Raw genomic sequence first — 22,824 nt, forward strand, 5'->3', positions numbered from 1 at the left:
CATGGAGATCCAGAAAGACTGAAGTTTAAGTACAAGGCTGGGGAAAACGAGAGAACAGCCACTTCCTGCTCCTGACCTGCCTCTCAGAGGCTGGGAAAGTCAGTCACCTGTGGGCTTCAGGCTCTGGCTCCCCCAACAAGACCCCAGAGTGAAGTGTTGCTGGGTGGGACAGTTAGCAAAAATAAGACTCTCAGAGACCAGGACAAGTACCAAAGGCAAGAACCTGCTGCACAGGCCATGCTGGGACTGGCTCTGGCTGTGACTGTAAACTCCAGACCTTGCCCTCAGCCCAGCCCAGGGAGGACTGGAGCCACTTGGCTGGTCTTGGCAAGCACATGGGAGTCAGGCCATCTGCAGAAGCCCTTCTTGGAAGGCAGGGCATGGATTAGGTGACATGTGGACCCTCAGTGATACCAGATATGGCAGGCAGTATTTGGGGACAAAGATGTCCCCCAAGAGCCTCATCCCTGGTTATCCCATCATATACTAACCTAGGTGCTGCTTGAAGGGCTTGAAATTATTTTTCATTCCAGATGAAATTAAGGTTGCAAATCAGTGGACCTTAAAATAGGGAGATTATCCTGGGTTATTTGGTGGGTCCAATTCCCATGAGACCTTAGCAGCAGAAGAGTTGGTGGGAGAGATTCAATGGAAGAGGGAGGCAGAGGGGAGATGAGGGGGAGGGAAGATGAGGCAGAAGCAGCTCAGAGAGATCTGTCGTGTGAGAAGGCTACTGCAGCTGGCCTTGAAGATGCAGGAAGAGAGCCACAGGCAAGGGATGCGGGTGGCCTCTAGAAGCGGAGAACGACCCCTGGCTGACAGCCAGCCAAGAACCGGGAACTCAGTCCTCCAGAAGCATGGAACTGAATTCTGCCAACACCTGAATGAGCTTGGAAATGGATTCATCCCCAGAGCCTCTAGAAAGAAATGCAGCCCTGCCAACACCTCGGTTTCAGCCCTGTGAGACTCTAAGCAGAGAACCAGCTGAGCCATGTTGTGCTCAGACTTTTGAGATAATAAATGTGTGCTGCTTTAAGTCACCAAGGTTTTGGTAATTTGTTATGGCAGCAATATAAAATTAATATATTACCAAATAAAACCAAAGCATTGCCATTGCTCTCTTCTTATCCAAATGATGAAAAGAGCCAATATGGAGACAATATATAATCCAGTATTTCCTTACCCTATCAGGAAAGTAGGAAGGGATGGCTGGGGTTTGGTTTTAATCTGTTTAATATGTATCCATCATACCAGGATTTCTCACCTTGACACTACAGGCATTTGGGACTGAACAATTATTATCTGCTCTTCTGAGCACTGTAGGATGTGAAGCAGCATCCCTGGCCCCTGCCCACTAGATGCCAGTAGCAACCCCTCCCCACCAAGTCATGACAACTAAAAATGTCTCCAGACATTGGTAAATGTCCCCAGGGGCGGGGAGGGTGGGTGCGAGGTAAAGCTGCCCCCTGCTGAGAATCACTGCTTTATATGATCCTTTAAGGGCATAAGGCAAAGAAAAGTTTTAAGAGTAAGAAAGCATTGATCTCTTAGCTGTTTTCAACTGACTAGGCATTTACTAAATATCCATTTACCTATATGAACATATATGATATGTTCAAACTGTTATCAGCTGTTAGTCCTCAGCAGCTGGATATTGTGGCTATGTATACACACATATATAAATATATATGTATATGTTACATATGTATGTTTTATATCCATTTTTTAAACTTTCACACAGTAGACTACACTACTTCCATAATCAAAATAAAATGAACGTGAATATAATAAATCTTCATTCATCAGTGTTTACTGAAAGGCTTCTCCAGGCATGCCCTAGGTTAGGCACCTGGGGGTCCCTCCATGAAGGAGCATCAGTAGAGTGAGAGAGGCAGAAGGTGAAGTGGTGAAGGTTAGCCTGTATGTCAGGAGCAAGGGCGGGTGGAGATGCAGTGGGCAGTAGACACAGAGATGAGGAAGAGACCAGCTCTCCAGGTTTCAGATTGGGGACCAGTCAAGATGGGCTTTGGCGAGTCAGCTGCTAGGAGTCTAGCGTGCAGAGCACCACAGATAGACAAACCAGCATGAGCAAAGGCACGGTGGTGAGGTGTGATGGGGACTTGCAAGTGTGCTCTCTGGCTGAAAGCTGTGGGTTCAGCATGTACAAGGACCTTGTTGTTCCAGGATTGTCTTGATTGAACTGCTACCCAAATCTGAAAGCAGCTGAACAACTTGGCAGAAGTTCTGAAGTCATCCATTTGGCCAATGCACTTCAAGTCAGCCCTTTTACCCAACCCCTGGAAGGAGTAAATCCCAGTTTGACACCCTCCAGGAGTCTCTGCAAGGAATCTGCACCTGGAAAGGACACGCTCCAGTTTCTGCACATTGCTCACGCCCATCACAAGCTCCCTGAGCTTGTCACTTGCTCCTGGATACCCAGGCCGCTTACTCAGTGGCCCGTAGTTCAGCTCCACTCTCCTCCACCCTGCAGCCAGACTAGCCCTCAGCTCTCATGCATGCATCTCTGGGTAGCCCCTGCATGTCTTGCCAGCCCCGCCCAGCCTGCTCCTCTGTTTTGCTGGGGCATCTTCTTCACTTACATCCCATACAGAAGAGTTGATGGAAGAGACAGATGGAAGTCTACCCAGCCCTTAAACCACTCAACCTTTGGAAAGGGAAGAGAATTAGTCTTTAATGAGCCACCTCATGTGTGCTGGGCGCTATGCTAGTCACTTTGCTTCCATTATCCCATTTAAGCCTTATGAGAATTTTGTGAAATGGTTGCCATGCACTCCATATTAAAGATGAGAATAACTAACTGAGGCTCACGAAGGTTAGGTAGCAGGCCATTTAATATGTGGCCAAGTTGGGGTTTTTAGCTCAGGTCCGTTTTACGTTAAGACATGTGCTTCATCTTCCATACTTTCTTAGACTTGTGTAAGAGGGCCCTTCCCTGTTTCCGTACTTCAGGAGGACCCCCTGACCCTCTTCAGCAGTCATACCCAGGGGACATGCATGCACACCAAGAGCCTGGGCTCCCACAACCCAGCTCCAGGCATCCCCAACAATGGAGTTCCCTGCTAACTGGCCCAGCCTGCCTCCTGGCTGTGCATACCGTATCTCCGGGTCCACCCTTCCGAGGGCTGAAGGTGCCACAAGTGTGCTTCCTCTAGGCCTGAGTGGTGGCCAAGGGGAGCTGGTTTCAAGGTGAGGAGTGCAGGGACAGCTGGGACATATGGGTCAGGTGTCCAAACACATCCACCAGGGCCCCTCACTCAGGCATGGGATGGATCCCTCAAGTGGTCAGGCTGTGAGCAGGGGGCCAAGGTGCTGAACTACAAGAAGGTCAAGAATTCTAAAATTGAAACTGGCCCCCCCAGGTTATTATAAAGGTCAATATAGGACATTAGAACATATTTCATTTAACAGCTTATTAGCTTGATTTATATCTTCTAAACATTTTGACACAAAATGTGTGGGCATTTGCACCCTTGCTCTGGGCCCATAAATTTAGGAGCATGCTGTCGCTTTTGTTTACTGATTTTTTAATGGTGAATGGAGATATCACCTCCCATGTGAGTGCAGAAAGCTTAGCTCTCTCATGTCTGATAATCTTTAAAGAATAATCATGATGGGCTGTGTTACCTTTTCATGATCAAGAAGCTCTTGTAAAATGACTTGTCTTTCCCGACACAGTTCCAAGAAATCTTCAGAGTGCAGGCTTTCATGTAAGGCGGGGAAGAAGGTCAGCTGGGTGGAGTCCACTGCCTCATCTCTCTCGCTCTCAGCTTCCTTTGGTGTCAGTTCATCTGAAGCAGCAAAAAGGGACATGTGGTTTGTGCATGAGCCACCTGGAGTCACAAGGGACAGTGCACAGCCTGGGCCCGAGTCCCTGGGAGAAACTGCAAGGTTTCAGGGCAGCCGTGAATGATGTGGATCCCAGCATGTCCCTCACGGTTTCTGAAAGTGGACACACCCCTCTGACCCTATCATGTGGTGAACACACCTGCTGGTTGATTCACTCCAGAAGATGTACCCGGGCCTGGCTGCTCTGCAGCTCTCCAGTGACCACGGGGGGATGTTTCAAATTCACCTTCATTAATCAGTAAAGCAATTTCCTAGAGGGTCCCAGAGGGTGACCCAAGATTTGCTTTTTCTGAACTTCACTTTATTCACTCTTTTTGTTTTCTTTTTTTTTGGCCACACCAGGTGGCATGCCGGGATCTTAGCTCCCCGAGCAGGGATCAAACCCACGCCCCCTGCAGTGGAAGTGCAGTCTTTTAACCTCTGGACCGTCAGGGAGGTCCCCTCTTCACTCTTTTAAGAGTGGGGTTTTTTCCCTAAATATGGAAATACTATCTTCTTAATGAAAAAAACTTGGAAAACCCATGAAATTGTGAGAAATTAAAAATTATGAGAAATAAAACAAGTATCACCCATGCACCCAGAGAGAGTGCTAATAACAACAGCTCCTGTTTAGTGAGCACTTTCTCTGTGCTGGATATTTTAATGACATTTTTCATCCAGTCCTACCTAGGTTGTAGATTCCATTCCATCCTCACTTTACAAGTGAAGAAATTGACAAAGGCTAATTATTTTGCTCAAGGTCATACAGCTACTAAGAACTAGAGGCCGAATGTGAACCAACTCGCTCTGAGTCCAGAGGCTGATCTTTCATCTCTAGGCTGTTTGTCCTCCCTGGCCACAATTTGGTTTAATTCTGACATCTTTTTTGTACATACATGTATATGTACACACATAATGTAATTTCTGACATGGTAAGAATTATACTGAATTTCTAGTTTTTCTTTTCTAACTTTTTTGCTCAAGATTACACCATAAGCACTTTCCCATTCCATTAAAAGTTCTTAGAAAGCAACTTAAGTGGCTGTAATAATCTACTGTGTGACTCTTCCATAATCACCCAACTCGCCTCCTATTTTTTAGAGATACAACTAGTTTCTATTTCTACACTACCAATATCCACTGTGCTGCAATCATTTGTGTGTACATCTAGACTTATTTCCAAAGGATGCACTCCTGTGCATGTGCCTTTGGGTGCCAGCTAAGTACATACCTGTGTGGATCTCTAGATTTTTCTCCTCCACCCTGTCCTGGGTGTCCACCTGCATGGAGCAGCACATGGCTGCAAGGTCAGGGTGCTACTGGCCATTTTCTTTGTGGCAAAATGCTCATCTCTTTGACCTCCTCCCCACCTGGGAACCTCACACCTGGATGAATGGAAGTGCCTGCTGCTCACAGCAACATCCATTAGAAGCCTTTCCTCAGGCAGAGAAAACACTGTGTAGATATAGGCACCCAGGAAGGCATGGTGAAGAATCACAGCCCTTTCTTCTCCTCTGACTGAGCTCCCTACTGGGAGTTGGGGGTCCATGCTGGAAACATGGAGGAGGCCTGGGATCATAGGTGACCAGAGGCCCTGCATATAGGGGACAAGGGGACTTAGCAGCCCATGGCCCTAGTCCACATAAAATCAAACACCTGCTTTCTACCACTGTACCCTCTGCAGCCACCCATTTTGAGAGGGAGAGCAGGCAGATTCTCCTTCTGATCTTAGGGTTATGGGGCTTGGGATGGAAAGAAGAGAAGCCAAAATATGAGTGTTACACTGTCATCCCAAGTCCCAAGTGGGACCCCAAATCAACCTGGGATCAGAGCTCAAGATCCTCACTTCTGGGCTTTGTTACTGCAGACTGACAAGATAGCAAGCTCCTCGCAAAATCCGGTGCCAAGGCACTAAATGAGACAAGTCTGATCAGCTCTAGGAAGTTGTCACTTGGTTAAGGATATGATATAAGCTTCAGCCTAAGATACAGTAAAACTCACAGACAGAGAGTGTCTGAAGCAAAAGGCAGAGTCTTTGGTAGAAACACAAAATCTGAAATATAGTGTATGTGTCTGTGTGTGTGTCTGGTATGTACTTGATGTGTTCGGGCCAAAATGACCTCTGAAAATAAACTAGATTCTTAGCATATCAACTCAACCAAATTCCTCCATGAGTATTACACAAAGGGTAAGCATAAACATCAACAATGATTCAAAGTGCTTTTTTAAATTGGAGAAATAATGACCATTATATCTGTCATCTTCACAATCACAGAATTCAGTGTTAAGTATTAAATATCTATCCCATCCAATTTTGCTCTAAAATATTTTCCTATTTTCCTCCTAGGTGTTTTGGGTCACATACAGAACATGTATTAGTATTTGTGGGGGCACTTTTAAGGTTTCCCTCATATAGCAAATTGACAAGATAGTTTCCCTGGAAAAAATTCTTATTGTTGCAACCCAAATACAAAATTCTTCCCCCAGTGGAGTGTTCAGGTCTGGAATGGGTCCCTCTTCATTCTGGAGAGCAGAGTGATGAAAGGCCTTGCACTCCCTACTCTAGGCTTGCAGCATTTTCTTCCTACAATATATTAATTTCATATCTTTAAGGAGATGTTAAATAAAACCAAGAATTGGTTTAACTGTTAAATAAAAATACAGATAAATTAAATACCTTGGTTTTCAGCATTTAACTGAGAAATATCACCATTTCTGTCCTGACTTTCCTGAAATAAAACCAGAGAAAAGAGAAATTAAATCCTGGATACCTATGGGCCCCACCCCCCATTCCACAGATTCACAAACACATACACACACACACATATGGCTCCTTCAAATCACTCATACACACAATACTCAAAGGCAAGGGGAGCAAAATGCCAAATCCTAAAGGACCACAATAAAATGCAAGTATTAATGTTCCTGAGTCAAAGGGGAAAAAACCCACAATCTTCCATTAAGTAGGATTTACAGTAATTACCAAAGATTATGTCAAATGGGAGTAGAGAGTATCCTGGCTGTCTGTGGTATGGGCCACCCTGGAGAGGGGACCAGGGACAGAGTCTGGGGGTGGACAGCCCAAGAGACCAGAGACTAGGTTCCATAGCCAACCTTCGGCCTTGACATCAGCACCATGCACAGGCTTATTTTACCTGCCGCCATTTCCTAAGAAATATATTGAGGGAAAAATACTATATATCACCAGATGTTTACAGACAATACACTAAAAACTAAAATGTCTACTGCATAAATGAAATGTAATTTTTCATTAGGTTTTATAAAGGATTTAATGTGGGTAAAAGACTCTGAGGTTACAGACTAGAGAATAAGCCCAACATTGTAACTCAGGATGAATGCAGAAGGAAATGTCTTATGTTCCAGGGTTTGGAAAGGCTGCGTTTCAGAATATCTTAAATCAGAATTGTTCAGTGAGGACATGAAATGCTATTAACAGATTCTTCTATATCCACTACCAAGACAAGGATGGTTCTTTATCATTTAAAAGGCAAAAATGTAAGTTTGACAGAGAGTCCAAGCTTCATTACAGCAAACACCTGGGGACTGTCCAGATTCCGTTGCGTGGGAATCCAATGCAGTTTCAGTGTCATTTGGACTAAGTGGGTCACTGGCTCAAGCTTGCAGAAATAGCTGAGTTCAAGATATTTCCATTGTAAGACTTGATACGGGATTTGCTTGCACAGTAATGCCCATAGAAGGGCTGGTTATGACTGCTCTATGACACGTAACTTGTACAAGAGACAGTGCCCATCACGTGGCTCTTTTCAAATGCTGGCATCCAGACCATTCTAATGGACTTTTATGGATGTCAGCGTGGTACTGGGTCAGTGGTGTATATATGAACCACTCACTCACTTATTTTTTTCATTCATTCAGGCTGTAGTTATAGCATCCCTCTATGTACCTGGGGAGTTAGTGATTCTTTCCTTCTGTTAAACAGCACCAAGAATGCATTACGGCACTCCCTACAGTTAACTGCACGCATTATCTCTCCTACCTGTCCATGCCAAAGCACTCCTGATGGAAACAACATCAGATGGAAAAGCTAAGGAGACACCTCCCTACACATTGCCTGTCTGGAAGCATCCTGTCTTGTTGCATCTAATTCTTACCTTGAGCCTTTCTCGACTCAGGGCCTCCAGCGGAGACAAGCGTCTGATACGTTTCCTCATGCGAGCTGGTCCTTCTCTCCAGTCCAGTTCCCACCGGGAGCAGGGTGTGGCTTCTGCCATCTGACGCCACAAGCCCAGCTCCCCAAAAAGCTGCTCCTGGATCCTGGCCCAGGCATTGGCTGCCTTGATTTTGCCACATCTCCGCCTCTGGGAAGCAGAAGTACAGCGTCACCTCTGGACACATCTCCTCACCAGCCTGGCCCCAAACCTCCTGGGGTGAACAGACCAAGCCCCCCATAATTGCCTGAGGAAAGTCACCCCTATAGGCAGCTCCAAGCACCTTCAGGGTGTGTAGTGTACTCTCTGGAGCTAGGACCAGGCCAGGAGAAGAAATCAGTTTTTCAGCTTTGAGACCATTTAATTCAGCTTCGAGGAGAAAAAAACCCTCTGCCCTTTGGCCCGCAGAGCCTCGTGACTGCTGGGTGCTGTGCAGAAAGTAACAGGTCCTAAAGGTCCCCATGCTATTCATCAGAGGATTGGACAGCTATTTGGCAGAATGGACACAGAACCTCACCACAGCCCCTACCCTTCAAAATGGACAGGGAATTTTACCATGGCCCCTACCCTTCAAAATGATGCTGAAAGCCCTCCTTCCAGTGTCTGGACTGGAAGTGTGGTGAGAATGTTCAAAGAAGCTAAAACCTTTGATGTTAATGAAAATAATCCTTCCTAATATCTATGAAGTCCTCATAGTTTGCATACATAGCACTTGACTGATATACCTTCTGCTAGAGTATAACTCAAACCTTTTACAAAATACATCGACACCCCTAAATTGCTTTTGTATGCCACATTGAAGTTTCCTACATCATCCATCAAGGAAACATTTCAGTTCAGTTTGGACAGCAGAATCAACTTTGTCTGCAGGGTGAACTTTTCCAACTATTCAAATATTTGATGGTATGTGCATTACATTTTAATTTTAATTTTTCAGAAAACTGAAAGGTGAAAGTGCTAATGACAAGAAGCACAGACCTCACAAACGTAACACAAAGAGAAAAGAAACTCATTGTCATGTACGAGGCTGAGCCTCTCACCTGCTCTATCTCATTTCCTCTACACAATGACACCATAAGTGAGTCTTGGAACTTGTAAGTACTTTCTATTATCCTCATGAAGGAACCAAGTCTAGGAGAGGAGAAGTGACTTCCCCAAGGACCAACAGGTGACCAAGCTAAGACTGAAACCCAGCCTGTCTAATTCCAGAGCCTTCACTTCAGCCTGCGTGCTTGATTCCTTTCCTAGGGCCCTGGTATCATTTCATTAAGTCGTGATTTCTGCCAGTATTACTTCAAAGACTGGCAGACTTAGATCTAGACCATTTTGAATGGGAAAATCGTTCTCGTTGTGAGAACTTGAAAATTCTCACAAAAACATGACAGACGGTATAGTTCTAAGTACTTGGTCTTTGGTGTCAGATGAACCTGGGCTGTCACAATGTTTCTGCTTTTCACTAGCAGTTTAATCTGAAGGAGACTTAGCATCCTCATCAGTCAAATTCAGTTAGCAATATTACCACAATAATAAAACCACGGGTTTATGTAAGGATCAAATGAGACAGTATTTTCCAGAGTTTAATATGGTGCCTTACCCAACTTAAGCAGTTAGTATTATTATTGTGAATAAAGCAAATTCTATTTCAAAACAAGATTATTTTGTTTCTCCACAGTCCTTAAATTCATATCCTGAGTAGTTATAGCATTTTACAAGTACTCCAGTTGTTTAATAAAAAACTCCAGAAAAATAATGACTACCCAAAGCCTTTTATAGGGATTTGGTTATATGAAATGAACACTTGTTTGGGGAAAATATTTCAGCTCTTAGGAGATTGTTGCTGCATTTGTAGTTCCATATTGAGCTTCACAGAGGATGAACAATCCCAAGCTACTGGGTTGTTCATCCGAGGTATCAAATTAGTCTTTTAAGAGCATCCCTTCCACCCTAAGGCTCCACCTATGCAACCTGGAGGTTCACAGCTGCCTGAGTCTTCATCACAGGACAAACGTGTTGTCTGAATATCTGCAGCTAGACAGATGTGTGTCAGTGATAAGATCCCTCATTCATCCCTCAGAGATGAATGCTTGTTTAGTCCATGATGGAAGGCTGTATGTGGTCCCAAGACAAAGGACATGAGATGACTAAATAAGCGAAAGTCCTGAGTTTCTGCACCCGCAAGGTGGTCTGTAATGCCCATGCTTCTGCACAAGGTAAGGTCCCCATTCAGTTCAAACCTCAAGTGGGCCAAATGCCACACCAGACACAGGGGCAGGGAGGCTGGTGTATTAGAGGCAGCTATGATTCTCGGCTGAATAGAAGCTCTTGGGTAGCATCACTGAGACTTTCCTCTTGGCAACCAGACCTTCCCTACTTTCAGTTCCCGGTGCTGGGGTGCAGCTGACCCCAGCCCTGGCTTCAGCGGGTGATGAATGGTTGTAGGATGGGCTAGTGAGCATCATTCTCTGGGATTGGAACTGGTGGTCTCTAGAGCCCGTATAGAGCAGACTGCAGAGAGGTGGATGTGTACACGTTCAAGGCTGCTCACCTTGCGCTGGCCAACCTTATGTACATCAGGAAAAGGCACCTGATGTATCTGCATTGAGGCATCCACAGCCTACAGGCAGGCCTCTCAGCAATGAGACAGTCCCTTTGTGCAAGTTAGATAACTTCCCACCCTTTATATGAGCCCTGCCTGGTCCCAGGATGTACAGACTGGGGAGCAGACCATGAGTTCACGCCAGCCTCAAATGCTCTCTCCTCCATGTGCCTTGTTACCTCACACATATTAGTAACCTCATACACTTGTGTGCTTATGTTTCTGTGAACATGTGTTTGTGTGTGTGTGTGTGAAAAAGAGAGAAAGAAAAGAGAGAGAGGGAGAGAGGAGGCAGATTCCTTAAAGCAGAGTTTGAATACCTGGATCCAGCTCTTCTTGAAGTGTGATCTTCTCCTGGATTTTTCAAAAATATTTCATATGTTGCCTAAGCCAGTTTGAGTTGAGTTTCTGATAGTTACATTGGAAAGAGCTGTTACCAAAATGTAATGGATATACAGAGACTGAGCAAGAAACGGAAACAGCCTGTTCGCCCCCAGAGAGCCCAAAGGAGAGGAGACTGAGCAATGCTCCTCACACACTAAAAGAAAGGCCATTTCTGGGGTGGAAGGCATCTTGCATAGAACTTTAAACAGTAAAAACTGTAATTTTAAAAAAAATATAGACAAAATGAGGCGTGTCTGTAAGGTATGATGAGGACCCAGTATAAGAACAGATGGCCTGGGTATATCACAGAGCAGAGCCAGGGCAGCCGGACCACAGAGAAGAGAACAAATGTAACTGGAAATGGCAAAGGGGCATCTGGGCAGGGCCAGAGCAGAGGTACCTGTTTTCGTCGGCACTTCTGGAGTGATGGGAAATTTGGGAGATTAAATATCAGAATTGCATGATTTGCTGGTGATGGGATGATGAGGTATACTGATGATGCTTGGGTTAGCTTCCAGGGCACTGGGTGACGCTATCTTGTCATACTGTGAGCACCTGCATCGCCAGTGACCTCTCAGGTGTAAGTAAAATGCCCAGTTGGAAAAGTCTTACGCAACCTGTTACTGAGAGCCGTGTGGGTGGGGGTCCTTGAACCTCATTATCTCCACCCTCTTGGAAGGACCTCATGGAGTGTAATTAGGAGAAGCTGTCCTTGAAGAACATGGCATATTTCACAAGGCTGATTTCTTTCCAGAACTTGGACTTGACTTCTCTGGAAGTGGAGTGGGGCCTTCATCGGGAAAGTCTACTACCCCTTAAAAGAAAGCGGGGTGAACACTCCAGACCCCATTATCTCTGGCAGACGGGGATAACACCTGCATTCTTTTAAACATCGAAACGATCTGTCTTAAATATTTAAACACTTGGAAAGTATCCTCATGGATTAGCCTCAAAATGCTGATTTTCTCAAAAATACTTCAATCAACAGTAAAACTCTGTACCACTTTCTCAAGTACTCTCTGAGCCCCAGTCAGACCCGCTGCTGAAAATAAGCCAGACTGATGTTCCAGGAGGCTGGACCCTTGCCTTATGGGCTCAGAGCCTCTGCCGAGGTTCTCCTGTCCCTCCCCATTAACCTTCAGTTCTTCAAATTTCAGCAGAAATCCACCAGTTACCACAGAGCACATTTCTCCTAGCCATGACCAAATCTTCCAGGCTTTTCCAACCATAAGAAGAGAAATGGTCAAACTCTTGACTAGATGCTGATTTGAAAGTTTAGATAAACAACACCCTCTGTCTTGAAATGGAACAAGCGTGATGGGGATATCCCTAAATAAAGGATGCAATCCTAAATGATTCATCTTATTTTCCCCCCAATGGCAGCTGAATTTATTAGCCATATTGCTAGTCCTGAATGAAGTTGGTGAATTCAAGTAGTAAGGCACTCATATGCGAGGTCCTGTCCGAGGGGTGCAGATAACACACAAATATAAGCCAGCAGGACACCTACTCCCCAACCGCCTCTCCCCGTCCCGGCATGCCTGATAAACTGCCCACCTCCTTATGTAGCACAGCCTGGGAGGCTGTGTTGCTAGTCTGTATGTTTCTGGGGTGCACGCTGTGCATCTCACAAATCCCTATTCATGGGGGTCTGTTGTGGGCTCCCAAACAAGCACATATGGAGGGAACTGGATCAGGTTACTTGGCTTACTTAAGTTGATCAGAGCCTATTTTGTTTCCCTTGAACTCGGGGACTACTGTTTCACCATTCCTTGACCCCTCGCCTTACCCCAGGCACACCCAATGTTCCTTACACCCCACTGCTCCTCTCTTTGTAGTAGAACATCCTATTGTTCTACTACATAGAACATAAGGTATTGGCCTTATCACCTGCTTTAATTTCTTTACTCTTGGTCCTTCTGCTGAGTGTTAAGAACCTTCAGCCAGAGGAGTATCATTATCATCTCTGCTTTTCCTACACCTAGCAAGGCTTTGGCACAGAGAAATTGTAAAGTAAAAATATAATTTGTGAAGTTTTAATTCTATTGTTGTGTTCTACTACTAGCAATCATTTTAGAAAATTTTTGTTAACAACAATAATACCACCTAAAAATGAACTTCTTAGCCATTCATTAACCACATATGGGACATCTATTCCCTGCCAGCCACTGTCTAGGTGTTCCATACTCACTCTTTAATCTTTACAGGTAGGCAGTATTATCCTGTCTTAAAGATGGGGACCCTGAGGCTCAGTCCTAGGAAGGGGCAGACCTGAGATTCAAATAGAGATCTCCCTGGCATGACAGCCAGTGCTCTCTACCTAGACTGTACAGAAATCACTCCTAGAGAGAGGTTTTCAACATCTAAACCTACCCTCATCGGTGGCAACCCACTGTCCTTAGGAGAACATGCAAAACCCCTAAGGTGGCAGCAAGCCACTCTGCTTGCTCTGGCCCTGCCTCATCTTCATTCACCCTTGTCCCTTCCCAGCTCAGGTCATCCCAGTCACTTGCTCTTCTTCCAGTTAACTGATGACATCCAGTGCTTTCCTGACTCAGGAGCTTCAAACATTCCCTCCCCTTAGTCAAAACCACTTCCTTAAAATACTTTAGCCCATATTCCTCCTTCTTCAGATTTCAACTTAAAGATCACTTCCTTGGAGAGGGCCTCTGATCTGCCCAAATTAAAGTCTTCCCCTTGTTATAATCTCCCGTTATATTTGTATCTTCCCTGTCTATTGCTCTTTCCAAGTTATAATGATCTATTTATCTGTGCACTTATTTAATGTATATCTCTCCTTTAGAGTAAGCTACCTGAGAGTGAGGCCCATGTCTGCTGTGTTTACGATCGTGCCCCTAGCTCCTAGCACAGGATCTGAGGCACCCTGGGCACTTGATGCCTATTTACTAATGAATGAATGAGTAGATAAGTGGATGGAAACACTACCTATCTCCTCAGCTGCTGACAGTGTGGGTCCAAATCCCATGGCACAGGTCATGAAGGTAAGACTGACTCACTGATGACCAATTATTGGCTTAGCCAATTTAGAATTTAAACCAAAGGCTCTTATGATTCTTTATTTCAGGTTCAAGGTAGATTCTGGTCTACTGTGCACAGAAGGGAATTGCCTTGTTTCTTACCTGTATGTGATCTTTGTATAGAGATGCATATAGTTCCTGTCCTTTTCGTCTGTAGTTCTCGATACATGACACGAAGTCCTGGAGAAGAGACAAAACAAATCACAACTAATAACAGCTGTGATTTTAGATAAAAACTTCTCTACTCTGACCAGTTGTTGGGGGAAGTAAGAGTTACAGGACTTGTTGGTCAAATCAATCACAACCTCATGAATACATGTACCACCTATGCTGTTACAATCACATACACACTCACATACATGTTTATGGGTTACTTCCACTTCCAGCTACGATGAACTAGCTTGTAGCAGATAAATATTCCTCCCAAGAATAACTAGAAAAGCTAGAATATAATAGATAAATTAAAATGGAATTCTAAAAAATGTTCAAGTAACTCACATTTATGGAATAGTGCACCCAACAATAGTAAAATACACATTTTTCAAGCCCCCACAAAATATATACCAAGACAAACTACATGCTGGACCATAAAATAAATCTCAACAAATTTTTAAAAAATTAAAACCTGCAAAATATGTTCTCTGACCATAGCAGAATCAAACTGAAATCAATAACAGGAAATCTCCAAACACTTGGGAACTAAACAATATACTTCTAAATAATCTATGGATCAAAAACTAAGTCTCAAGGGAAATTTTAAAAAATACATAGTACAGTATGTATCAAAATTTGTCATATAGCTAAAACAATACTGAGAGAGAAATATATGTCACCAAATGCATGCATTAGAAAAGAGTTAAGTTTTAGAAAATCTGAACAGACCAATAACAAATAGGGAGATTAAATTAGTGATCAAATACTTCTCAAAAAAGAAAAGCCCAGGACTGGATGGCTTCACAGGAGAATTCTATCAAATATTCAAAGAAGAATTAATACCAAACCTTCTTAAATTTCCAAAAAATAGAAGAAGAGGGAATACTTCCCAACTCATCATATGAGGCCAGCATCACTCTAATACCAAAGTCAGGCAAAGACACCACAATAAAAGAAAATTAAAGAGCAATATCCCTGATGAACACAGATGCAAAAATCCTCCATAAAATACTGGCAAACAGAATTCAACAGCACATTATAAGAATCATATACCGTGATCAAGTAGGATTTATCCCTGGGATGCAAGGATAGTTCAATGTATGCAAATCAATCAAGGTGATACATCACATTAACAGAACAAAATTTAAAAAAAAACATCATCACACAGTTCATTATATATATATAAGTTTTATGCATATATGAAATTCAGCCCTTAAAAAGAAGGAAATTGTGCTGTTTGCAACAACATAGATGAACCTGGAGGACACTATGCTAAGTGAAATAAGCCAGAACATTGCATGATCTCACTTATATATGGACTCTAAAATAGTCAAATTCATAGTAGTAGAGAGTAGAACGGTGGTTTCCAGGAGCTGGGGAGAGGCAGAAATGGGGATATGTTGATTACAGGATACAGAGCTTCAGTCATGCAAAATAGTGAGTTCTGAAAACCTAATGTACAGCATTGTGACTCTAGTTAACAAGATTGTACTATATATTTGAAATTTGTTAAGAAGTTAGAACTTAAGTGGTCTCAGCAGAAAATAAAAGGTAACTATGTGAATTACCTTGATTGTGGTGATTATTTCACAGTGTATATGTGCATCAAAACATCAAGTTGTGCATCTTAAATATATACAATTTTACCCTAATAAAGATGAAAAGATATTAAATTAAAATATTTTTAAATGATGTAATCTTAAAATGTTTTGTATCATAGAGCCTATCTGAAAAAAAAAAAGAGTAAAAATTTTAAGTCAATCTAAGATCCCACTCAAGGAACTAGAATAAAAGAGAAAAATAAACCCAAAGCAAGCAGAAGGAAGGAAATAATAAAGGTAAGAGCAGAAATCAATGCAAGTAAAAACAGGAAAACATGGAGAAAATCATTGAAACAAAACTGGTTCTTTGAAAAGATCAATAAAACTTACAAACCTGTAGAAATACTGACAAAGATAAAAAGAAGACACATATTGCCAATATATAGAATGAAATAGAGGCTATCTCTACAGACCCTGCAGACATCAAAAAGATAGCAAGGGAATATTACAAACAACTACATACACATAAATGTGACAACTCAGACTAAATGGACAAATTCTTTGCAAAAACATAAATTGCCATATCTCAACCGATATAAAATAGATTATTGGACTAGACTATAAGTTAAGGAAATTGAATTCATAATTTAAATACTCCCCCAAAATAAATTTCCAGGTCCATATGATTTTGCTTGAGGATTTTACAAAATATTTAAGCAAGAATTAACATAAATTTTACAAAATATCTTCCAGAAAACAGAAAAAATTGGTACACTTCCCAATTTGTTTTATGAAGCTAGCAATACCCTTATACTTTTACACCACAACCAGACAAACAGAGTACAGGAAAATAAACCTATCTTTCATGAATAGAGATGCAAAAATTCTTTTTTTAAATTTTTTTAACATCTTTATTGGAGTATAATTGCTTTACAATGGTGTGTTAGTTTCTGCTGTATAACAAAGTGAATCAGCTATACATATACACATATCCCGATATCCCCTCCCTCTTGCGTCTCCCTCCCACCCTCCCTATCCCACCCCTCTAAGTAGTCACAAAGCACTGAGCTGATCTCCCTGTGCTATGCGGCTGCTTCCCACTAGCTATCTATTTTACATTTGGTAGTGTATATATGTCCATGCCACTCTCTCACTTCATCCCAGCTTACCCTTCCCTCTCCCTGTGTCCTCAGGTCCATTCTCTATGTCTGCATCTTTACACCTGTCCTGCCCCTAGGTTCTTCAGAATCAGTATGTGTTTGTTTGTTTTTTTAAGATTCTATATATATGTATTAGCATACAGTATTTGTTTTTCTCTTTCTGACTTACTTCACTCTGTATGGCACTCTCTAGGTCCATCCACCTCACTACAAATAACTCAATTTCATTTCTTTTTATGGCTGAGTAATATTCCATTGTATATATGTGCCACATCTTCTTTATCCATTTATCTGTCAATGGACACTTAGGTTGCTTCCATGTCCTGGCTATTGTAATAGAGATACAAAAATTCTTAACAAAATATTAACAAATAGAACCTAGCAATGCATAAAAAGAATTACATACAATGACCAAGTAGGTTGATTCCAGGAACACAAAGCTGGTAAATACCCCAAAAGCAATCAATATAATCTACTATATTAGTAGGTTAAAGAAGAAAATGACATGATTATATCAATTGATGCAGAATAGCATTTGACAAAATTCCACACTCATTCATAATAAAACTCTCGGAAAACCAGGAATAGAGGGGAACTACCTTAACATAATAAAGATCATCTATACAACCCCACAGCTAACATTATATTTAATGTGAAACAATAAATGCTTTCTCTCTAAGACTGGAAACAAAGCAAAGATGTCTGCTTTTACTGCTCTCATTCAACAAATCGCTGAAGTTCTTAGATTTTACACCAAAAGCATAAAAGAAAAAAAATAATGAATTGGATCTCATTAGCATTAAAAACTTTTGCTCGGGCCTCCCTGATGGCGCAAGTGGTTGAGAGTCCGCCTGCCGATGCAGGGGATACGGGTTCGTGCCCCGGTCTGGGAGGATCCCATATGCCGCGGAGCGGCTGGGCCCGTGAGCCATGGCCGCTGAGCCTGCGCGTCCGGAGCCTGTGCTCCGCGACGGGGGAGGCCACAACAGTGAGAGGCCCGCATACCGCAAAAAAAAAAAAAAAAAACTTTTGCTCCACAAAAACCCACATAAAAATGATGTAATAATAAGCAACAATCTAGGAGAAAATATTTGCAAGTCACATCAATCAAAGGACTAGTATGAAGAACTCTTAAAACTCAACAGCACAAAAAACAAAAATCCCATTAGAATATGCACAAAAGACATGAATAGACATAAAGAGGTCATGCATATCGCAATGAAGCACATGAGCACTATGTTCTACATCATTAACCATTAAGAAAATGAAAATAAAAACCACAATGAGAAATCACTACACACCTATCTGAATGGTTAAAATTAAGAGGTGACAACACCAAATGCTGGTGATGATACAGAGCAACTTGATCACTCATTCATTGCTGGTGGAATGTATGGTACAGCCACTCCAGAAAATAGGTCATAGATTTTTTTTTAAATCTAGGCAACTACCATAGTATCCAGCAGTTGTAACCTCTGGGGATTTATCACAGTGAAATGAAAACTTATACTCACACAACAACCTGTATCTGAATGTTTATAGAAGCTTTATTCATAATAGACAAAAACTGGAAACAACCCAGATGACCTTCAATAGGTGAATGATTAAAGAAACTATGATACATCCATACCATGGAATACCGCTCAGCAATAAAAAAGAATGAACTGTTGATACATGCAACAACCTGGATGAATCTGAGCAGAATTATGCTGAGTAAGAAAAGACAATCCCAAAAGGGCAACATGAGAACTTCTTGTAGTGATGGAAATGTTCCTTGTTGTGATACTGTATTACAGTTTTGCAAGACGATACCATTGTGGGAAACTGGATGAAGGGTACATGGGATCTCTGTATTATTTCTTGCCATTGCATGTGAATCTACAGTTTGCAAAATAATCATTATATGTAGTCCTCACCACGAGGAACTCATAGAAAAAAAAATCTACACTTAAGAATGTCATTGATGGGGCTCCCCTGGTGGTGCAATGGTTGAGAATCCACCTGCCAATGCAAGGAACATGGGTTCGATCCCTGGTCTGGGAAGATCCCACATGCTGTGGAGCAAGTAAGCCCATGTGCCACAACTGCTGAGCCCGCATGCTGCAACTACTGAAGCCTGTGCACCTACAGCCCGTGCTCCACAACAGGAGAGGCCACCGCAATGAGAAGCCCGTACACCACAATGAAGAGTAGCCCCCGCTCACCACAACTAGAGACAGCCCATATGCAGCAATGAAGATGTAACCTAGCCAAAAATAAATAAGTTAAATAAATAAATTTATTTAAAAAATAAATAAAATGGAAAAGTAAAAGGGTCCTGCTACATAGAAGTAAAACTTTGAAAAAAAAAAGAATGTCATTGATGAAACAGTACAAATGATTAATTTTATGAAATCTCAGTCTTTGAATACAGTCTTTTTTAATAGTCTGTGTGATAAATGGGAAATCTGCATAAAGCACTTCTGAATACCAAAAATCATGATGGTCATTTCAAGGAAAAGCACTTGTATAATTGTTAGAGTTGTGAGCTGAACTAGTTGCTTTTGTCATAGAACATCACTTTTATTTGAAAGAATGACTGACAGACAAAACTAAAGTTATGAAGACTTGGATATCTGGCAGACCTTTTCTTGAAAATGAACAAAGTGAACCTGTCATATCAAATAAAACCACTGACAGTATTTTCTGCCTATGATGAAATTTGGGCTTTCAAATTTCAAATATTAGAATGTTGAAAAGCTTGTACCTGCCTCTGTGAGCCTGACAGTTTCTCAGTAGATAAATATTTTTCTGATAAGATTGGTGGTACATGAGTATGATTTTTCCATATTGCATAATGAAACATGTCAATGTTTGGGAGATCTCGTTAACTCAGGGAACCAATATTCTCATTGTATGTTACTTGCATGCTCCAATGCATGTTATAAATCATGTATGGGTTAAAATATCCATTCAAAGTACAAGATAATCCAATACATTTTACTGTAACAGAGTACAAAAATTTCACTGATAAAAGTTTCAGGTAACCTTTCAGAAACTACTACTTGTTGAATTTTGGTGTAGTATCAAAGAAGAATAACTATAATTTTCTGAAAACTCTATTAAAATACTCCTTTCTTTTCTAACTACATATCTGTGAAAGACCAGATTTTCTTCATGTATTTCAACCAAAAAAAAAAAAAGTATTACAACTGATTGAATAAAGAAGCAGATATGAGAATCCAGGTGTCTTCTACTAAGCCAGATAGATATTAAAGAATTTGCAAAAATATAAAACAGTACTAGTCTTTTCAAAATTTTTTGTTTTGAAAAATATAGTTATTTATTAAAGATGCTATTTATGCTTACATATAATAGATTTATTATTGCTATCTTAAAATGAATAAATGCCTTATTTTTAAAATTCTGTTTTAATTTCTAACATGGTAAATATCAATAGATACAATTGATATAAACAACAGCTCTTTGAAGTCTCAATAATTTTTAAGAGAGTAAACAGGTCTTGAGACCAAAAAGTCTGAGAACTCTATGAAAATGTTGGTCAACTGCTATGAAAGTGAATGAACTACTACTTCATGAAAAGACACAGATAAATTTCACACAGTTTGGAATGAAATAAGCCAGAAAGAAGAGCATATGATATGTTATTTCACACACATAAAAGTAAAATGCGGAAAACTGATGTATGATATTAGCTGCCAGGAAACTGGCTACTTTGGGGGTGCTAGAGACTAGAATCGGGCATGGAGTGGGGGGTGCTTCTGGGGAGCTGTTAATGTTGTTTTTTTTTTTTTTTTTTGCGGTACGCGGGCCTCTCACTGTTGTGACCTCTCCCATTGTGGAGCACAGGCTCCAGATGCGGAGGCTCAGCGGCCATGGCTCACAGGCCCAGCCGCTCCGCGGCATGTGGGATCTTCCCGGACCGGGGCACGAACCCGTGTCACCTGCATCGGCAGGTGGACTCTCAACCACTGCGCCACCAGGGAAGCCCAATGTTGTATTTTTTTAATCTGGGTAGTGGTCACATGTTCACGCCATTAAAATTCTTAAATTTGTATATTTATGATTGGAACACTTTTTTTCTATGTGTGCTATACTTCAATAAAATAAAAAAGTATTTACCAGCAAAGACTCAAAACTATGGAAACAATATAATTTTTAAAAACCCCAGTTACTGTTTTGGAGTAGTGGAAATAGGGTGATTTCTTTCTTTCTTTCTTCTTTTTTTTGTTTACAAAATTTTCCTTAATATTGCTGTTACACGTTTATACACATTTACAAGTAACAATCATTATGAGCAGCGCAAGTGACATAAAATGCTGACAAATTTGACTAACTTTACATCAAATTTTACATCTAAGGCAAAAGCCCAGTCTTTTTTCTAATATGATGCTTTGGAGATGTGCGGCAGGAGAAGAGAGCTCGTGGGGGAACTTGGACACAAAGCAGCCCCTGTCAAACAACGAATGTGCTATCTCACCGAAGAACAGGCCTGGTATGGATCATCCCAGGGGGTTAAGTGGGGGAGTTTCAGGCAGGGACACTCGGGCAAGATATATGAAAAGATATTCAAACTTTCATGCTGTTCTGAGTGCTGCTAAATCAGAGTGTTTCACGTAGAATCAAAGTCCAGACAGCTTGGTTCCTGGCCCTTACAAGCCATATTCCATGGGCAAATCACTTAATATTTCCAATTTGATTTATCATCTATAAAATGAAGGTAATAGTACCTCCTCTGTCTAGTCCAAAGAGATATTATAAAGATAAGATGAGACAGTAAAATGAAACTTCATAAAAGGGTCACCCAGAGACTATTTGGGTGTAAGTCATGGGTAAGATCAGTTGAAAAATTTGACCTAGATGGTCTCTTCTGAATTAACAGTTATAGAAAGTGCTGTATGATTTCAGTTATATATCATATTTACTCTTCAAATAAATACCCTATCTACAATAGCTGCAGCCCAGTGTTGTTTACACCCTTGTTCAGATATTCCATGTCTACCCTCAAATTTTCTCTCTGTTGTTAAGTTCAACAAATAGTCATTGTCCACCTACCATTTTCCAGGCCCTGCAGTACAAAGACGAGCCCCATACCTGCTTTTGTGGAGTCCAGTAGAAGAGCATATAATTATGTGTCGACATGGCCAATGTTGAGACCAAGCTGTGTTTGGGACATGGTGACACAGGTCACAGTCAGCACAAAGAAGAGGAGACCATGGTGTTCAGTGAAGTCTCCCGGGTTGAGATGCTGCTTTAGCTGAATCTTGAATGAGAGGTTTTAAATAGAAGCCTGATGTGGTCCCATTAGCATTTTTGCTAACTCACTCTGGTAGCAATTTGAAGGATGGATTTAATGAAGACAAGACTAAAAGTAGGGAGCTCCCTTAGACACTATCATGACGGCACAAGTGAGGGCTCACAGGATGGAATGGGTGAAGGAGAGGAGTCAAATTCAAGAACAACATGGAAAATAAAATTGGGATAAACTGGTGACTGTATGAGAGGGTAAGAATTACTCTAAAGTTTCTAGTTTGCCTAATGGAACGAATTAAATGAGATAAACTAAGAAAAATTAATAGATATCACAAAAACAAGAGAAAGAGCAAGTTTAAGCGATATGAGGACATGTTGAATTTGAAGCGTCAGTGGTACGGCTGGACATCCCTGGGAGAAAGCTCAAGTGAAAGTTCCAAGTTCTATATAGATCTGTGAGCCACCAGCAATCAAATGATAAATAAACGCTGAGAGATGATAAGCTGCCTCGTGGAGAGTCCGTGCAGAGAGGAGCGTGATGAGTCAAGGTCAGAAACCGGAGAACACTAGCAAAGTTTAGGATAGGAGAAGAAAGGTTAGAAAAGTTTAAGGAAAATCAGAAAGAGAAATGTCATGGAGACCCAGGGCTGTTTAACCACAGTG

General features: G+C 41.7%; 1 protein-coding gene across 1 annotated transcript in view; it reads right to left on the minus strand.

The window, feature by feature from the left end:
* WDFY4 (WDFY family member 4) overlaps positions 1-22,824 on the minus strand; it is a 260,571-nt gene that overhangs the window by 91,304 nt on the left and 146,443 nt on the right. Inside the window, exons 40-43 of the mRNA XM_060078451.1 lie at positions 14,157-14,234; positions 7,980-8,186; positions 6,524-6,575; positions 3,646-3,809 (exon numbers count right to left, since the gene is read on the minus strand). Of these exons, the coding sequence (XP_059934434.1) occupies positions 3,646-3,809; positions 6,524-6,575; positions 7,980-8,186; positions 14,157-14,234 (501 nt within the window). The remainder of the gene's footprint in view (positions 1-3,645; positions 3,810-6,523; positions 6,576-7,979; positions 8,187-14,156; positions 14,235-22,824) is intronic.

Source organism: Mesoplodon densirostris, chromosome 1 (genome assembly GCF_025265405.1).
Source record: "Mesoplodon densirostris isolate mMesDen1 chromosome 1, mMesDen1 primary haplotype, whole genome shotgun sequence".
Lineage (NCBI taxonomy): Eukaryota > Metazoa > Chordata > Mammalia > Artiodactyla > Ziphiidae > Mesoplodon > Mesoplodon densirostris.